Source organism: Biomphalaria glabrata, chromosome 15 (genome assembly GCF_947242115.1).
Source record: "Biomphalaria glabrata chromosome 15, xgBioGlab47.1, whole genome shotgun sequence".
Lineage (NCBI taxonomy): Eukaryota > Metazoa > Mollusca > Gastropoda > Planorbidae > Biomphalaria > Biomphalaria glabrata.
The window spans coordinates 28,365,712-28,384,452 of NC_074725.1; the positions used below are offsets into that span (position 1 = coordinate 28,365,712).

The window sequence follows — 18,741 nt, forward strand, 5'->3', positions numbered from 1 at the left end:
ACAATAACTGTTTGTTAATGAAGTTATTAAAGTTTCATAGACAATAACTGTTTGTTAATGAAGTTAAATTTCCGTAGACAATAACTCGGAGGTGCGGTGGCTGAGCCGTAAAACGCTTGACTTCCAAACCGGGGGTCCTGGGATTTATTAATTTCGGGATCTTTGGGCGCCTCTGAGTCCACCCAGCTTTAATGGGTATCTGACATTTGTTCTGGAAAAGTAAAGGCGGTTGGTCATTGTGCTGGCCACGTGACACCCTCGTAGATCGTAGGCCACAGAAACGGATGACCTTTACATCATCCGCCCTATAGAACACAAGGTTTTTAATGGAATTATTATTAATTGTAGTTAGCTAATTTCCTTAACTAATCTTTACCACCAGATTATGTCTATAGATTGCAGTCCCCATAGTAATCTGTGCAATGAATGATTTAATTTAGCTACATCTTGGCTAAATGTGAGCTGTAAATGCAATGTTATAGCCTATATTTTTCTTTTTGATATATTTTTGTTGGACAAATCTTTTGGATATTTTGAATTAACAAAACTTTTGGTTATGTCAGATTGATAAATCGTATCCTCGTCCTATCGGCGAGTGGTGGTTCGGATGCCCGGACAAGGAGCAAATGAAACAGCTGATTGGAGACACCACTACAGTCACAATCCGGCAGGGAGACAACGCTTCCGTTTCAGCAGACGTGCCGTCGTCCCACAATGTGGCCAGGGAGAAGTGGACTTCTGCAAACGGCGGGCGAACAATTCATTTGTACTCTAGTCATTCGAATGTTTTTATATTCTGTTACATGAACAATTTGTTATTTTCAATGCTCTTTATTTCTCTTGTTAATGCTAAAATATTAAATCTAATTAGTTGATATTAGCCAAACGAGAAATGGAATGGTGCCACTGTAGTCAAGCTTATCTCTGTATCTTATGCTGCTATACTTTTAAAAAAAGGGTGAAGGTAGAGTACTCTTATTGTCATGAAGCCATTAAATCTCATTCATCCAACTGCTGCCCATATAAAGCACAACTTCTGTGATCTAAATGATGAGGCAAGTGGGCCTATAAGTCATTTGGTGTGATACCTCAGAGTCAGCTTCTAGAGGCTAATATTAAAAGAAAAAAAGAATTCTAAGTATATGCAAATTTGTACAACCTATACAATTGTAACAATGATTGTTTGTGAGAATCTATGACAGGGTCATTATCTCACATTGGACAGTCACTGACTGAACTTTAAATTATAGAGATATGCCTATACAAGATTCCTACTCTCCGTTCCCTCAAAATGTTTTAAAAGTATCTTGTTTGGCAAAATCATATAACATAATATGCAACATTCTTCTCACTAGAAATGTATCAATTGACTTTCCATACAAATATTTGTTTTTCGGTCACGGAATGATCGGTAGAGTATATGTATTATATAGTGCGAAATGTGTGAGGAATGCAAATACGAATGAATAATGTTCATGATTCTTAACAAAGAGATGCAGACTTAAGTTCTGCTACTTTAATCTCTGCTTCATCTGGTTAGAACTTGTTTGTTTCGTTGTCTTTTGGTTCTCTTTGTGTGCGCGCATGTTTCTTTTTCATCGTATGAGCTGTACGGTTGAAAGCTTTCCAATCTCACAAAGAGTTGGAGCTCCTAATTTGTGATGGCAACAAAGTGAAATGACCAAAGCGTTATAGTTGAAATAATCGACCCAGACTGGGAAAGAAAATCGCAACGACGCGGATGTTTACGCGTGAACATTCGCTTTTAAAAAAAAAATCGTAATTCTCATTTGATAAGTCGCTAATTTGTGTGGTCTTAAGGTTTGGTATTCTAAGGCTTTAACGTCTTAAAAGTAGAAATCGCTTCGAAACGTGACAATCCGTGGGGCAGATGTGAAATTAGTTCTACGACCTTGACTTTGCCAACTCAATTTCCGACGCCTACTTACTGATGTCGCGAGTACCTCTTTGAAATCCCGAATCAAGCCTACAATTATCAGTTCTCATTAAGATTTGAACTCGACACGCTGTCTTGCAGATCGTTCATTATCTTCCCACCAAGTCCAAACCACAGAAGCTTTGATTTCTCTTCCAATTAATACTTTGGATTCTACTGCCTTTCCAATTGCCAGTTAAGCTCTAGTTTGTGTGCTTATTTCTCATATGTTATCAAAGCATTTACTTGCGTATGTCTTGAAAACAACACAAGCTCAATCTAAATGACTCTGCCAGGATTCAGACAATCTCACAAGTACAATGACTGATTCAGTTTAACGTACTACAAATAATGTTTCTCATAATACTATTTACAAGTACTTCCAATTTTGATCTGGCCAAAGACAATTAGTTAAAATAAATATATTGCCGCACGTGGGATACGGCGTTGAGTGGCTCTGCTTAGAGAGTTGTAGGCCTAGTTCAAATCCCGATGTGGGCTAGTACTCGACCTGAACTAAAGGCAGCGCAGAAACATTCCTAGAAAAACTCTCCCCTCACAGGCCCGCAAAAGATAATAGACCAGAGCACTCTGAGCATGCTATACATAACATAAATATATGGACTCACAAAGTAAAGGTTCTTGAAGAGAGAGAGAGAGAGAAAGAAAAGATGGAGCAAATCTTACTGAGCAAATCAAAGAGCTTTTCAATTCACGAACTTCTATTAGTTAGGAACCAAATCTATAATACTGGCTGGAATTACCAGGTCCACAGCTTGTGCCTTGCTAAGCCCAAGACAGTCTGGAAAGACAAAGGCTCTAGAAATCAGAATGATGCAATCCTTTGTCATGGCGACATTCTTTTAGGCTTGCGAATCTTGGACATTTACTGCTGAATCGCATCACAAACAGGATGACAATTGAGCCCCATGATGAGATGTTGACAAGAGTAAGACCAAACTAACTTAAACTGTTTGGACATATCACGAGGTCTTTAAGGTTCACATAGACATTCCTGCGGGGAACAGTACCAGGGAAAAGGAGGAGGCAGGCTGATAAAGCGATGGGAAGACAACAAATCTAAGAATGGACGGACCTGTTATCGAAAGAAATGCTAACCAAGACGAAAAGACAGCGAGGAATTGAGAAAAACAGTCAACGGATCTTGTGTGATGCCCTAACGCTCCAATAAACTAAGGTATATTTAAAGTGAAGATGTGAAAGAACAAACTATAGGCAAGTGCTGTTTGGTTTTATCTTGCTGACCTAAAAGTCAAAGAGTACCAGGCAGTGTAAAATGTTGTTTGTTTGTTTTTTAAAGAGAAATCTATGTTCGAGATTTTCATAAAATAGAAAGAAATACATGAAAAGCATTCTTTCATATGGAAATCTGGCGTATACTATAGGAAAGTATTGATAAACTTTTTTTTAAATCGTATAATAGTTTTTTGTGCATTAATTTTTAGCACTGTAGAATTAAAGAATAAATCTTAAGCAAAGATCCCACTGTGAATGATCATTCGTGCGTATTATAAAATTGCTAAAAATAAATGTAGCCTACACGTTTTTACTTGTGTAGCTATACTACAGTAGGCCTACTTCTAATTTGGAACATGTGTATATAAAGAGATACAACTGTTTAGCTGCTAACAGTAAGTGTAATTTTTCTTTTTAAGTGGCATGGTTTTTCCGTACTACAAGGCTTTTAGAGTTTTAAGCCAGGTAATATTTTGTCTAAGAATTATTGTTAAGGAAATCTGCGTCTTGCTCCCAGTTAATTTAATTACTTCCTTTGCATACACCTTCCTACATCCTGTATATTTAACAGTTTCTGCGTTGTCATCCGTGTGATTGCTCAAAGAGCTGAGCCGAACGCTCTTCGAGCTCTAGGCATGTAAGCCTGCTTGAACAAACCGTTTTGTCTGGAAGAGATCCAAGTCAATGCATATGTAAAACATTGTTATTTCCGGCATATCTGGCACTCCGGGCGCATGGGCTAGAATGCATGGCCGAAGGCCGAGTACGTCCACCATTTTCCTATGTTGTAGCAAGCTAACGTTGCAGGACTCGCCATTAGTGTAACGGTCCCTAAAGGAACGGCGCATGGATTATCGACAGGGACGTGGAAACTCTCAACTCCGCACCGTGCAATGGGAAAGCTCTCGCATTCCCTTGGACACTCTCACAGGAGTTTTGTTTTGCTATTCCTTTAGCCTAATCACTTCCTCAAGTAATCGTTTCCACCCGGGTGCCACGTTGAGGCAAAATAGCATACCCGAGGCGTTGCCATCCAGAACTGACAATTGTACAACGTGGCTCTCAAATGCAGGAGAAAGGGTGGGGAAGGTTATATATGTATTTAGGGAAACTGATGCTAAGTACCGCATGTATTTAGGGAAACTGATGCTAAGTACCGCATGTATTTAGGGAAACTGATGCTAAGTACCGCATGTATTTAGGGAAACTGATGCTAAGTACCGTGCTATGTCTACAGCCTATGCAGCCGAATTTATTTGTTCTGTTCTTTTATTTTTGGAGGCGCGGTGGCTGAGCGGTAAGCCGCTTGGGCTTCCGAACCGGGGGTTCTGGGTTCAAATCCTGATAAAGACTGGGACTTTGAATTTCGGGATTTTTAGGGCGCCTCTGATTCCAACCAGCTCTAAAGGATACCTTGTCATCAAATTGGGAAAACGTAAAGGCGGTTGGTCGTTGTGCTGGCCACGTGACACCTTCGTTACCCGTGGGCTACATAAAGACTCAAAGATCATAACATCTGAATTGAGGAAGTTTATTTTTTTTTATAGTACATATCATTGCTAAATATTTCTAGAAGCCCTAAGCTATAGTTTGTGTTGCCTATAAGTAAACCCGACCTTAACAGTACCCAACCTTTGTCTGTCGGTGGGGGGGGGGGAGGATATATACATTTACGACATGCCGCGAGTCTCATCCCCACACACACACAAAAAGTCAAGACCAAAGGAAGTGGGCCTAAGTGGTTTTATAATATCTGAGCTGAAAGCAAAAGTCTCAAGTGATGAAAAGCACAAGGGTCATGGGCTGGATATGGCCCGCTGTTCGTAGTTTGCGGATCACTGTTGTACAAGTAATGGTTAAACAGCACAAGTAGAGGTTGCACGGTTATGATTCGAATAAATTAAGAAGCTTACAACACTTGATGATACAACACCACCGTGACGTTAAACCCGCTATATTGTTCCTAATGGGTTGACGATTGAGGCCTTTTTGTGGTCATTCAGGGATGGCGAGGACTTTGTTTATGGATGATGAGGCCCATTGGTAACCACTTTAAGTTACCTCACAACATTCATGTCAGTCCAGACTTAGGATTGGCCACACCTACATCACGCACTCTTTTGTGCTGAAGAGAGAGGAGACCCCACTTTGTGAGTACTGTGACTCTCGCCTCACCGTGGAACATTTCCTCGTTGATTTCCCCAGATGTCAGGGAGAAATATTTTAGAGCCACTAACTTAAAAATATTATTTGATAATGTCGACCCTGGGAAGGTACTGGGCTTTATCCGGGAAGTGGGGTTGTCTACGAAGATCTGATTTATGAATTTGGGAACATCTACTATTTACATTAGATTTTTACCAAATAATTAAATTTTTATCACCTTTACTATTTTAACTGTGAATAGACCTTGCTTTTAATGATATGACTGTATAGAATTTGGCCCTTGTTGTTTAGAGAGAGAATAATCCTTAAAGGACTGCAGGCACGACATGGCCTAAATTGTGCCGATGTGCCTAAAATCAAATCAAATCATTCATGCCAGCTCATTGTAAAACGGGAAGTTGGTTTGGGGTTATGGGACTCTGGCGTCTGGAACTGGTCACGTGTTAAACATGCGTTTAGCCAAAAACAACCATCTGGTACAAACAAGTAAAATTATGAAAAATCCTTTAATTTCTTTTTAAGGGAAACCACCGCATAATTACACCCACATATATATAACTATTGCACGGTTTATCTTCCCTTTTTCTTTATAAAACAAAATTAATTAAATACCTGTAATTGATTATCTTCTTCTTCGTTCTTATTGTTATGTTGGAGCGTTCATATGACTAGACCAATACATGAGATGAACTGCGCAGTGGTTTCCAAATCAGGGAGCTCTCCATATAGTTTTCTTTCTATTGGGGTGTTTTGGGGCCAGTGTCTTATACGGGCCTCTTGGTAAAGAGAGCAGTTTTGGAGGACGTGGTCGGCATTCTCTGGTGATACTCCACATGGGCAAATTTCACTGGTTCCGATTTTGAGCTTCCGGTACATCTGTTTGGTTATTTTTTCTACAAAGCTTATATCAATCAACCCACTCTGTCTTGGAGTACACACTTTCCCTCCCACTTTCCAGTCTCAGATCGAGTTGAAACTTTACACAATTATACATTGTTCCAAACAACCCATCCATCAAAAAAAAAAATGAACCAATTTATTTGATCAATTACTGGTCATTAATTAATTTTGTTCTATACAAAATTTAAAATTAAAGACAAAAAAAAGGATAAACAAGATTTGGAGGTGCTAGATGGGATTTCACATAGCCTTTGCATCTTTGAAGTTTCAGTGTCAGTTGGTACATCAGAGAATTTGTTGATAAATTCAAAACAATGTGTTTTTTTTTTAAAGACTGGTAGTGGAGAATTGGTAAATTCCTCAACATCTCATAAACTTCCAACTAAATATTTAACCTATGGCAATTGTAACCATAATTATTGAATAACCTTTACATTTATAAATTTATTAAATTCACATTTCTAAAATATATACAAAAAAAAAAATTCTAAGCACTAACACTATCACATACCGGTACTTTGGCGCAAGGGAAATAACCCAATGTTTTAAGACGCAGACGGCGGTTTTTTAGGGGGGGGGGGGGGACCAATTATTCTAAATTTGCAATTGACTCTAATGTTTCTGAGTTTGCCAGCCAGAATACAAGTTATAATATCTACATTCCAAATATTTTTTAGGGTTTTTAATCAGCACCCCATTGCATTATGCTGGGCTGGTACTTAGAATATAGAACCATTTCTGAACTATGCAATTATTTTCCAATTTACATTTAGATACTTGTGTAGGCTAAATCACAAAGAGTGAATTGCATTTTTTAAAACTTCAACTACAGTGAGTTGTTTTCTTTTCAAACACAAATCCTAAGACTTTAAACAAAAATTGAAAGTATTTGAAGCTTAAGATTTGTATTTTTATCTTTTTTTACTTCTTTTTTTTTGTCTACATTAAAATTTATAAACTTCAAAGCCAAAATTTTGAATGCCATCTTTGAATTGATAAATGTGTTTGAAATAAAGATGAATAAATGAGACGCTTGTTTGACATGTGCAACAAATGATATTCTTGTACAATACATATTCAATGCTGTCATAATAATTATCATGTATAAATCATACATGTATATGTTATTGCCTTTACAATATTACTATATAATTCATAGACAATCAATGTCATGGGTTTATATATCAATAATCTTGATTTTATTTAAGATAGATACTACAGCAGGTTTAATATAACAACTTTCTAAAATATTTTTAATAGTCGAACCTCAATAAATTGTTTTTCATAGATTCCAATAATCCATTACCACATTTTAACACAATCCATTACCACATTTCAACACAAATAAACTCTAAAACTTAAAGACATTGCATGATATAACTAGGTCATGCTCTTATACTTCAAGTATGTTTGTACATATATGTCATGTCAGTGTTTTTGTTTAATAAATTACATGTGTAATTCTTACAATGCATGTAAGAGAATTATGATGACAAGGACAGAAGAAAATCAGGAAAATAAAAAATAATTAAAATAAAACTATCTTGTTTATTTATAGTGATTTATATTTAATTTTCAGAGTATTTTAGTATAGTATTCACTAACATAAGATTAGCCAAGTTTATGATCTTGTTCTGAATGAAGAACTCTTCTCAAAGAAAAGTTATTTTAAAATTATGGTAAAATTCTATTGCAATAAAAGCAGTCAACTGTAAAATCCTCTTTCTATCATGTTGTTATTGGATTAATGATTATATTAATTTAAAATAAATTAATTGCTCAATTGGTCTACTTCATGCCTTTGGATTTATAAAACACCTGTGTTAACTAGCTGTTAACATTTTATCAAAGAAGTCAAAATACATTTTCTTTTGTTGACCAGAGGCAGGCACAAAATGCCCTCCTGAGTGTATTAGCGTGGTGGGATTCTCAAAGTATTGAAGCAGCTCTTGGCTCATTTCTGTAGAGATTATTCTGTCAGTCTCCCCATATACATGCAATGACGGAATGGCAGCTTGATGCAGGTAGAAGATGTCATGATTCGATGACCTACTTTTGAAACCCGCTACCAGCACAGCAAATTTAAACCAGTTTTTCTGTTCTTTCTGCTGCAACAAACAAAGCATTGACACCAGGCAGGCACCCTGGCTGAACCCTAAGATGCCATCGAATCCCCCATCAGGAGGGTTTTCCAAAACACTAATAATCATATCAACGGAAGCCTGGAAACCCTTGGAAATATTGCTGTAATCTGTGGATTTAAAGTAGTCGTCCTCTCTAGAAAACCACCAGCCGTTCTCATCATTCTTTTCTTGGGGGGTATCACAGGAGGCTTCGCTCTCAGAGGCAGCAGCACTGCCAAGATTTCCAGGCGGAACCTTGTGCGGAGCTGTTATGTACACAAACTCTGCATGGTTCTTCAGTAATTTCCTTAAGGATCCTGTCTTCTCTCTAAATGTTTGTCCTGATTGCCTGTACCCATGGATGCAAAGGATTTTTAGTCTTTTATTTGATGCCATTAGATGTTCCAACACAAATCTCTTTAATGGTTGAACTAAGATTTTGTGCTTTTCTTCTTCTAGAAACCTTGATGAATGAAGAAAATATAAATTAGAATTATAAATACATACAATGTACGCTTACTTAGATCTATATTAATTATTGAATACATATCTAGATCTAGTCTAGACCTAAAAACATAGACCAGTGGCATCACAAGGGTCAGTGTCACCCGGTGCGGTAAGCTTGGGGTGTCACCCCCCCCCCAACCCCCCCCAAAAATGTAATAGTTTATAGTCGAAAAATGGTTTTCGATTCTATTTTAAAATGTTTTTCACATTTTATCAAATGTTATTGTATAAATTAAAAATGTACTATCATAGAATTGAGAAACCTTGAGTTGAACATTTTTACTAGTGATTATTTAAGAGCTCCTTAAGAAAAAGGTCTTAAATTATACTATTGTTTCTCCAGCAGCTACCGAAAAAGCAAATCAAGCACTGAGCTAGTTTACGTCCTGCGAAACTTCATCAAAAAAAGCCTAGAATACCAACAAAGGACAAAAATTCAGTTTTGTAGATAAAAAAAAAATACGTTTGATAGCGTCCATCAGAATCACTCTGGAAAATAGCAAGAGAGTAAGGCATCTTGCAACGATTAATTGAGATTCAGCAATATGTCTAAAGCAAATCAAGCTGTTGTCTCACAACAGACGGTGGAATTCTTCAGCATCGATACGGATATGAGATTAGGGTGTATCTTATCCCCATTTCTCTTTCTCTTTAAACAGGCTGCTTTCTGATTCCCATGGCATAACCCAAACCGATTTGGATTTTGCAGGCGACATAGCATTACTTTGAAATACAATTAAATGTATACACGAGATGGCCGATAAAGACACACTCAAAGTTATACATATAGGGTGCAGGCTATCCAGTTCCCGATTAACATTGGCCATACAGATCTTGAACAAATAGTGAAGTTAACATATTTAGGCAGTGTTATCTCAAGTGATGGAGATATATATCATGGTGTTGCATGTTGGATTGGAAAGCAGGACCCGTCTTTCAATAAGTATGGCCTATCTGAACCCACAAATCAATTAGCCTGGAGATTAAAATCCACCTACTCAATACAATCATTGTCCCAATGGCCATCTACGCTTCGAGGCGTGGAAGGTTGAAAAGAGGCTGAGTAGTGATGGCTGAGAAGGATCCTACGAATCCTCCAGAGATAATTGTACCAACAGAGAAATCTTTTTGATCACAGGCATTTGCTGTCTAAGGGAAGTGGCGATTGAACGTCAATTGACATTTGTGAGACATACCAAGACGAAAAACGTTTACCAAGTCAGCCTTAACATGAAAGCCGAAAAGAAGAAATAAAAAACATGTCCGTCCATGTCTAACCTGGCGTCAAACCTTTGTAGAAGTCCTGAATTTTGTGGGCACCTGCTGAGAAGTGGCTGTGAAAGTCGCCTTTGATTGATTTCCGTGGAGAAAGCTTGCAGCCTTAAGCCTCGAATGGCATGCGAGAGGCTTACGCCTATGAATTTTTCATCACATTGCATTAAAAAATGTTATGTTCAACACTCAACTGGTCAGATAAGATGTTTGGGGGAGTGCCTTAAATTCACTCAAAGTTGTCCGGGGCAAAGCGTTTTTCTACATTTCTGAGCTTCAGAAACTTTTTCTCCTTGCGTCTATGACCATAATAAAGTCAAATAGAATTAAATTAAGAATGGTTGGGACATGTTGATACTCAATTGTGAGAGAAATTCTAGGCAGTAATTTTTTTTTAAAGGTTGCATTTTGGAAAAGTGCATTTTTCCCATTTGGGTGTCACCCGGTGCGGCCCGCACCTGCCACCACTGATATAGACTACTCAACTATTCTCTGATTCTGTAAGTGTAACAGTGTAACTCCGAACTCAATCAGGATCCCTCGAATCTAGACTCTATGGAGTCTAGATAATCTATATAAACGTTTGTATTTTAAGATAATTATGTACTTGTACAACAGATCTAGATCTAGTGAATTCTAGTCTATATTTAATATAGATTAGATCTAACATTATTAATTATATAGCTGCTAGAATCTATATTAAACGTTTGTATTTTAAGATAAGAATAAAGAACAGATCTAGAAAATAGATCTAAATCTAGTCTAGACTCTAGATCTAAAATCTAATTAATTATATAGCTGCTAGAAGAAGTTGATTGCTAGCTAGGAGTAGTCGTCACTAGTGTCACTAGACTATGTTTATTTGTTAGACATAGTCATACATAGTAGTCATACACATTGTCAATCAGTCATTGAGTCACTCATTGTTTGTTACTGATGTTACTGTATTACTAGATTTAATTGTTACTAAAACTGTTTTTACAGTATTTAAAGTTAGTACGCTCAGTCACTAGTGACCTACGACCTAGTGAGGCCCGCCCCTATTGAACTAGTGATCAGTAGTAGTAAGTAGTAGACTATACTAAAGTAACTATAGTAATAGACGTAAATAGATCTAGTAGTAGATTTAATTTTAAGACGTAGATCTAGATCTAGATCTAATCACAAATCTAGATCTACTCTAGATTCTAGATCTAGACTAGATCAGATGTACTTTAATCATGTACAATGTACATCTAGACATTCTAGATCTCTTATTCTCTACTGACTCTGTCTCTGACTGAGTCTAATCTAGTCTACTAATGTAACTAATACTAATCTAGTGACTTAAGTGAGTCTTAAGTGACCTAGTGATAGTGTAGTCTAGTCTGACTTTATTCGACTTTATATAAAGTTTATCTATATAGATCTAGATCTAGATTGTAGATCTAGATTGGAATCTATCAATAATTAAGGCTTTAGCCAAGGCGCTGTCACGTACAGTGTCACCGATGCTGTTATTTTATAACAAAATAAATTTAGACTAGGTCTCTAGACTCTAGATAATTTTGAGTCTAGATAGACAAGATTGAAAACGAAAGTTAGCAAATATTTCACTTCCTTTTTCGCTTTGCCCGAGACTACTGTATGGCTGCCTCCATGGCCGTTTATGATTACCGGAATCACTAAAGCTTACGTGGACAACTCACAACAAAAGTTTATAAAACTTACCTACTTACCGTTTATCAGAAAATGTGCTTTCTTTAGTAGATAACTTCATATGTATATTAATATTGTTACTGGAAGAAAGTGTGACATAAGTAACTTATATTTACTCATTCTTTAAATTAAATTCTCAATTTATAATTTTATTGACTCAACTAGAGTCTAGATTAGATCTATTTAAAATAATGTCTTGTAATGTATGACTCTTCAATCAATCAGTCAAATCAGTGTCTTCTGTCGATCTGACTAATAGTAATACAGTAATAGTATACTAAAGTGTCTAAAGATCTAAAAAAAAAAGACTATATTCTATATAATATAATCTAAGTCTAGATTACTCTCTAGATAGATCTAAGTTTACAATCTAACTTAGAATCTATATATGTCTGTGTCTAGATTTCTAAATATTATTACTCTCTCCTAGAGATTCTAGATGTTTGCAAAATTATGTTTTCAGTGTTTCGGATGTTCCTTCAGAGTAGAAGATAATTTACTTCCTTGTCCAAACCTACGACAGAGTTGGGAGCGGGCAGGGTTTGAACCCGGGACCCGGGAAGTAAACCAAAAAAGAGGAACTATTAACATAATGTCTTTTTTTTTTAATGTGTTGGTACTGCATCAAATTTACTATCAAAACAAAGAACAACTACATGCAAAAATTTAAAAAAAGAGAGAAATAAAAAATTTAACATAAAAAAAGATAGTGAAATAAATAAATATAAAAACAAAGTTACTCGTTACTCGCTGAGAATAACTCCACACTCACCAGTGCTAGCAAAGTTACTCGCTGAGAGTAACGCTGCACCGAAAGAGTTAAATATTATTTGTATGTATATATATATGTACATATATATATATATATATATATATATATATATATATATATATATATATATATATATATATATATATATATATATATATATATATATATATATATATATATAAAATATATATATATATATATATATATATGTATATATATATTATATTATCATGAGAAACATAAGACTTATAAGAACTTTAAGGCAACAACAGCAAACAATTGTAACAGACCAATCATCAACAAATGTCTTGACCATATTGAAGTAGTAAATGACAAAATAGAAAACACTAAACTGTAAGAGATGGGTTGACAGAGAAATATAGAGGCGCAGATCTAGAAAGCAAGTGGATCTTATAGATTATAAAATACAGATGTTAGTTCAAAAAAAGATGATTATGCATGACCTTAGGTCTATCTAATCATGCATGTTAATCAATGACTTAAACTCTTCCAAGCTGTTGGTTTTCCTGGCTGATATTAGGCAACCTACTCCATCGGTGGAGATGGATTGGTCACGCCCTAGAAAATATGCAGTGCACTAGATGAAGTTGAGAGACTGTAGGAAAGAGCAGGAAAGCCATTGAAAGACTAGCAAGAGGCAGTGGAGTGTTTTTTTTTACTGAGACCCTATGTTCCATAAGGAACGCAAAGGGCAGATAATGACGATGAGATCATATTATTAATATATATTAGTGCCTTGGTTAGATTTGAATTTTAAAAGGTGATTTATAATTTCAACTAGTTCTAGATCTCAAAAAGTAAAGTTCCCTTTTCAAACCTGCAATCTATGGGGCAGATGATGTTAAGGTTATATGTTTCTTTGACCAACGGTTGAAGAGCAGGGTGTCTTGTGGCCAGCACAATGACCAACTGCCTTTACTTTCCCTAACTAAAGTCATGTACCCATTAGAGTTGGGTGGACTCCTGAAATGCAAAATCCCAGTCTTCACCAAGATTCACACACAGGACCCCCGGTTTGGAAACTAAGCGATTACCCACTCAGCCATTGCGCAATTCTCTAGATCTCATCTAGCTACTTTATCATGTGATATATATTATGCACTTTGGACTGTCCTGAATCCATACCTTGCCCACTGCAATCCCCTGCCATTTTGCAGGAGGTTTGGGCTAGGATATAATTATAATAATCTTTGTTTTTGAAGGAACACCTGAAACAAACCTTTTATAACATTAGTATAATTTAAGTTCGGCCTTTAATTATTTTTTTTTTTGGAGGAAAGGGCATTCTTAAATTTTATATTCATGTTCTTAGATGGGTTCCATTATGTTTTATTGATTTGCCTTGTGTTTCAGTTTTAAACAAGTCCATGATGTATCTGTGGATATTAGCCCTGTTTTTTGCATATGCCAATTGTAAACAAAAGCCAATCACAGTCTCTTTGACAGCCAAATGGAACTCAACTTCTCTTCTTCTTGAATCAAGGTTGGTAAAAATGTAGAAACCCCCAAAAAATGTCTTACAAGTTTTACTAGGTTTATATATATTATGTTTTATGGACTACTAGCTGAATATGACCTGCGGCTTGTGGGTTTACCCAATTTGTAAGAGTTTTGCTCTTAAATAGAGATAAATTTTGGTTGTTTCTTTTATTTTTTTGGGGGGTTGGGGTGGGGAGACATTGAATATACATTACAGTCTCTGTTATGATGTAATGAACATTTATGCCAAGTTTTATCAAGATTATTCAAACAGTTTTGATTTCTATGCTGGACATACATACATATGCCTTACATTCTGTAAAAAAAAGTAAAGTGTCACCTTCAGACCTTTTGATCTATGGGGCAGATGATGTTAAGGTCATCTGTTTCTTTGACCAACGGTTAACGAGCAGGGTGTTATGTGGCCAGCACAACGACCAACTACCTTTTACTTTCCTCAACTAAAGTCAGGTACCCATTAGAGTTGGGTGGACTCAGGGGCGCCCTAAAAATCCCGAAATTCAAAATACCAGTCTTCACTGGGATTCGAACCAAGGGCCTCAGGTTCGGAATCCAAGCGCTTAACCATTCGATCACTGCGCCCCCCCCCCCCCCCCCCCATATTAGATATACTGTTATATATTTTTACAATAAAGGAGTTGATTTCTGTTCAATTGAAACACCCATATTAAAACCCATCTTTTGCACACTGCTGTGACTAAATACTGAGTCATAATTTTAAGAGATTATATAAGGCTTGTTTTCGAGTCCAAAGTTTAATGAGGAATGCAGTATTTCACATGGCTACACAGCCCCAGCTGGGACCAATATATTTCACCATATTCAGTGCAGACATAACCATTGTCCACCAGTGGTCTATTTTCTTTTCATCGTCTATGTCTGTCCTCAGCAGTCGATTTTTGTTTGGTCTCAAATGTGTATGCCGCAGCCTTAGTAAGTGGTCTTTTGCTGGTTTGTTCCATAGCCACCTGCAACCAGGTGCTCTCTTCTATGTTAGTTAAAGCAAGTTGGTGCCTAAGCTGGTCTTTATAGTGTTTCCATGGGGCACCTCTATATATGCTGACCACCTTTCAGCTCACTAAAAAAAGACTGCCTATCTTCAACATCTACTGTCCCATACCAAAACCAAGGAAATGGCCCTAATAGAGCCTTACTGGCCCACGTTGAACATGATCTTTTGGTTTAACTATAACCCCTCAAAAATACTTTACAGTCATGTTCCAGAAGTCGCCCAATAAAATCTATTCAGCCCCAAAGATGACAGTGAATGGACACTCCTTTAACGTTGTAGACCACTTCACATATCTGGAAACCATATTATCAAATGGCATTGATTTTAGTTGATAACTTTCTGGCCAGGGTCAGTAGTGCTTTTGGATGCCTCCAACTGAAAGTGTGGCAAAATAAATTGCTTGGCCTGCCTTCAAAAATCAGTGTTTACGAAGCATAATTCATGTTTTATCAGTGTTATCTTTGTTACATTATTGCATCAGCCTTGCATTATTCTTGTTACTTTATTGCAGTGAATTTCTCGCCAAAGAATCGAATGAACATTTCTGGAACTTTGTCAAGAGAATAGCTGACCAAGATGTGTCATTTTTTGAATCAGGTAAGACATTAACATGAAAACATAACAATTTTGATTGTTCACTATCTGCAGGTCTTCTAAACCCCTGAAACTTTTGGTTAGACTTTTAGAATTTTTGTTTCCTTTACTAAGGTCTGGAGGTTTATAAAAAACATATACCTTGTCCACTTTTTTTTTAAAATATAAAGGCAGTTCTTTTTTTTTTTTTGACATTTCTCTTTCTTTTTTATGTCCTAGCCCAAATGTCCTGCAGGTCTATGGGGGAAGTGTAGCTTTAACCATCTTGATGATAGTACAAAATGCATAACACACGACCAGTCAACCGTGGTTTGTATTCAGGGGACATTATTCTGTAATGTCCTTTGAGATGGTGAAATAGTATGTCCAAGTGTGAAACATCTCATAGTAGAGTTGCACTATAGAATACCTGACTGCCTATCTGAAGTTGTCAAGTTTTAATTCTATCAGAAGCTGTGATTTTTACAAATGCAGTAATTAATTGCAAAATATGTAGGTCAAAGCTGGGATTGCGTAGCTACGAGAAATATTGCATTCCTCATTATTATTATTATTATTATATCAACTCACCCTGTCTGTTTGTCTGTCTGGTAAAAAATGTTCTTCCACACACATTCTGGGATCAAGCTGAAACTTCGCACAATTATTCATTGACATAGACAAGACATGAATCAATAAAAAAAGTAACCAATTAGACAATTAATTACTGGTGATTAATAGCAACATGGGAAACTAATACTTCAGTATTCACAAATTTTACTAAATTTGTTGGGTTTAGTCCCCATATATAATTGTTAACACAATTTCTCCATCATGCATTCTCTGATCAAGTTGATGCTTTAAAAAATTATTTATTCTACCTAATAAAATATAAATCAATAAACAAAAATACTTAATTAATCAATTCATTAATGGTAATTAATTATTTTGTGTAATATGGAATAACGAAATAACTTGTACATTATTGGTAGATATAGTTTTAAGGACGAAGTTCTTCCCCTTTAGATAAACTTTTTTTTTTTAAAAAAAAAAAAAAGGATTTTATTTTTTGCCTGTCAATTCGGAATTTAATTCAAACTGACTTGTTACATAAGTATCTTATTAGTTACAATTAAATGTTTCAAAGATTCCCTTGCCTGGTTAGTATTATGAAGACATAAAATGCTAATAATATATTTGCATGGTGTGTCAAGGGGGGCACAGTGGTCAAATGGTTAAGGGCTTGGCTTCCAAACCTGACGTCCTGGGTTCGAATCTTGGTGAAGAATGGGATTTTGAATTTTAGGATTTTTAGTGCGCCCCTGAGTCCACCCATCTCTAATGGGTACCTGATTTTAGTTGGGGGAAAGTAAAGGCGGTTGGCCGTTGTGCTGGCCACATGACACCCTGCTCGTTAACCGTTGGCCAAAGAAACAGATGATCTCTACATCATCTGCCCCATGGATCGCAAGGTCTGAAAGGGGGAAACTTAACTTTACTTACTATGGTGCGTGAAGGCAATAGAAATAATCATCAGCCTAGAACACACTTTAAACTCTATTGTTCTATCTTACAGCTACAGATGAAATGAAATACAAACTAGTTCAGAAGTTTGCCTCCGAGCTGATCTCTCCCCTGCAATTGAGTTTCTTAAAGTTTTCTCTGGCACTGAGAGCATTCTCTCCTACCGTGGAGATGTTTCAACATGTAAGTAAGCTTTATGAAACCCTACCTAAGTAGGTTCAACAAAACGTTCTTTCTAAATGCTATATATTACAGTATTTTATACATTTAGGCAAAGTTTTCTAGCTAGCTATTTTATGCTGATATATAGAGTATTTTATTTATTCCGGACATGAATCTGTACAAATCGCTGTTTTTGTGGTCATTACATCTTTATTTTGATATTTAATATAAAACTAGCATGCTATATAATCTGCGTATCTATTTTCCAATGTTTCTGACCCCATTTCCTTCCATTTAGCTATCTTTTTATGTAAGAAAAAAGAATTTCATATTTGTAAGTCAGGTTTTTTTTTCTATGTTACCAGGATGACTTTACCTCCTCCTAGGGTTAAGACTATATTTTTTTGTTGGCTAAGTCTATGCTAATGAGCCTGGCAATATTTATTCCGTTTTTGGAGCTGATTTATTTGATTCATAAGCCAAGTTGTTTGATTCCATACAAAAAAAAATTTATTAAGGTGCTTGTATTAAATTACGATTTTCTTACCAAAATTTATTTCAAACAGCCAGTTTTGGACATCATTGTTAATGATCTTATATTATATTTGTTTTTGCTGTTGTTTTTTTTATAGAGAATAAATGGGAAAATGTTTAGAGTGAGCTTGATACATTGAATGAAGTTAAATGTCTAGATCTAGACCTACTAGATAGATCCAATTTTTATAGAGAGAATATAGAGGATTCAGCTATTTAGGCAAGAATGCCCATCCTACCCTGAACTAAACTACAAATGATCATCTGTATTAGAAATTTATTAAATGAATAAACAAAAAACACAAACATTCAACACACATCTAATCATGCAAACATAAAATGTCTAAAAGTCAGTGTAGAATTCACTATGCCAGTGACCTAATTTTGGCAGTATGTGTTCATATTTTTATTTTTGGTGTTCGTATTTATGCATAATTTGAAAACATCTTAATGATTTCATGTGAGGGGCTATGCCTGGGGATCTTAAAATTTAGTTAATATTAGTATAGAATTAAAATCAGAGTTTATTGGTGCCTAAATACAGAGACTGTTTGAAATAAATTATGGTGTTTGGAATCAAATAATGTCAAATTTGTTTGAATTAAATGAAAACACATGGCCTCTTTGACCTTAAATACAATAACAAATATAGGTTAGGGGTACAAACATAAGTAGTCATCCTTATTCTCCTTAAACTAAAGAAGGTTTTAATACGTCATTTTCTTTTCTATGTCAAATCGTTATCAAATAATGCACTGTCAAAGTCAAACTTTGAAACTTTGGC

The 18,741-nt window shown here is 35.9% G+C and overlaps 3 protein-coding genes across 5 annotated transcripts in view; 2 read left to right on the forward strand and 1 right to left on the reverse strand.

The window, feature by feature from the left end:
- Positions 1 to 7,905, forward strand: part of LOC106051365 (matrix metalloproteinase-24-like) — a 100,143-nt gene extending 92,238 nt beyond the window's left edge. For both annotated transcript variants that reach the window (XM_056011931.1, XM_056011932.1), the window contains exon 12: positions 564 to 7,905. In XM_056011931.1, coding sequence (XP_055867906.1) covers positions 564 to 875 — 312 coding nt within the window. In that variant the 3' untranslated portion in view covers positions 876 to 7,905. The remainder of the gene's footprint in view (positions 1 to 563) is intronic.
- Positions 7,804 to 10,483, reverse strand: LOC106051379 (esterase OVCA2-like). The gene is made up of 2 exons (XM_056011933.1): positions 10,168 to 10,483; positions 7,804 to 8,845 (listed from the first exon to the last, which is right to left on the reverse strand). The coding sequence occupies exons 1-2, from the start codon at positions 10,326 to 10,328 to the stop codon at positions 8,083 to 8,085; spliced, it is 924 nt and encodes a 307-aa protein (XP_055867908.1). The 5' UTR covers positions 10,329 to 10,483; the 3' UTR covers positions 7,804 to 8,082.
- Positions 10,484 to 11,749: 1,266 nt separating this feature from the next.
- LOC106051366 (UDP-glucose:glycoprotein glucosyltransferase 1-like) overlaps positions 11,750 to 18,741 on the forward strand; it is a 44,372-nt gene continuing 37,380 nt past the window's right edge. The window contains exons 1-4 of one of the 2 annotated variants that reach the window (XM_056011930.1): positions 11,750 to 11,856; positions 14,006 to 14,135; positions 15,676 to 15,761; positions 17,314 to 17,444. In XM_056011930.1, the coding sequence (XP_055867905.1) occupies positions 14,020 to 14,135; positions 15,676 to 15,761; positions 17,314 to 17,444 (333 nt within the window). In that variant the 5' untranslated portion in view covers positions 11,750 to 11,856; positions 14,006 to 14,019. Of the gene's footprint in view, positions 11,961 to 14,005; positions 14,136 to 15,675; positions 15,762 to 17,313; positions 17,445 to 18,741 lie in introns of both variants that reach the window. The other variant, XM_056011929.1, reaches the window with a different exon arrangement.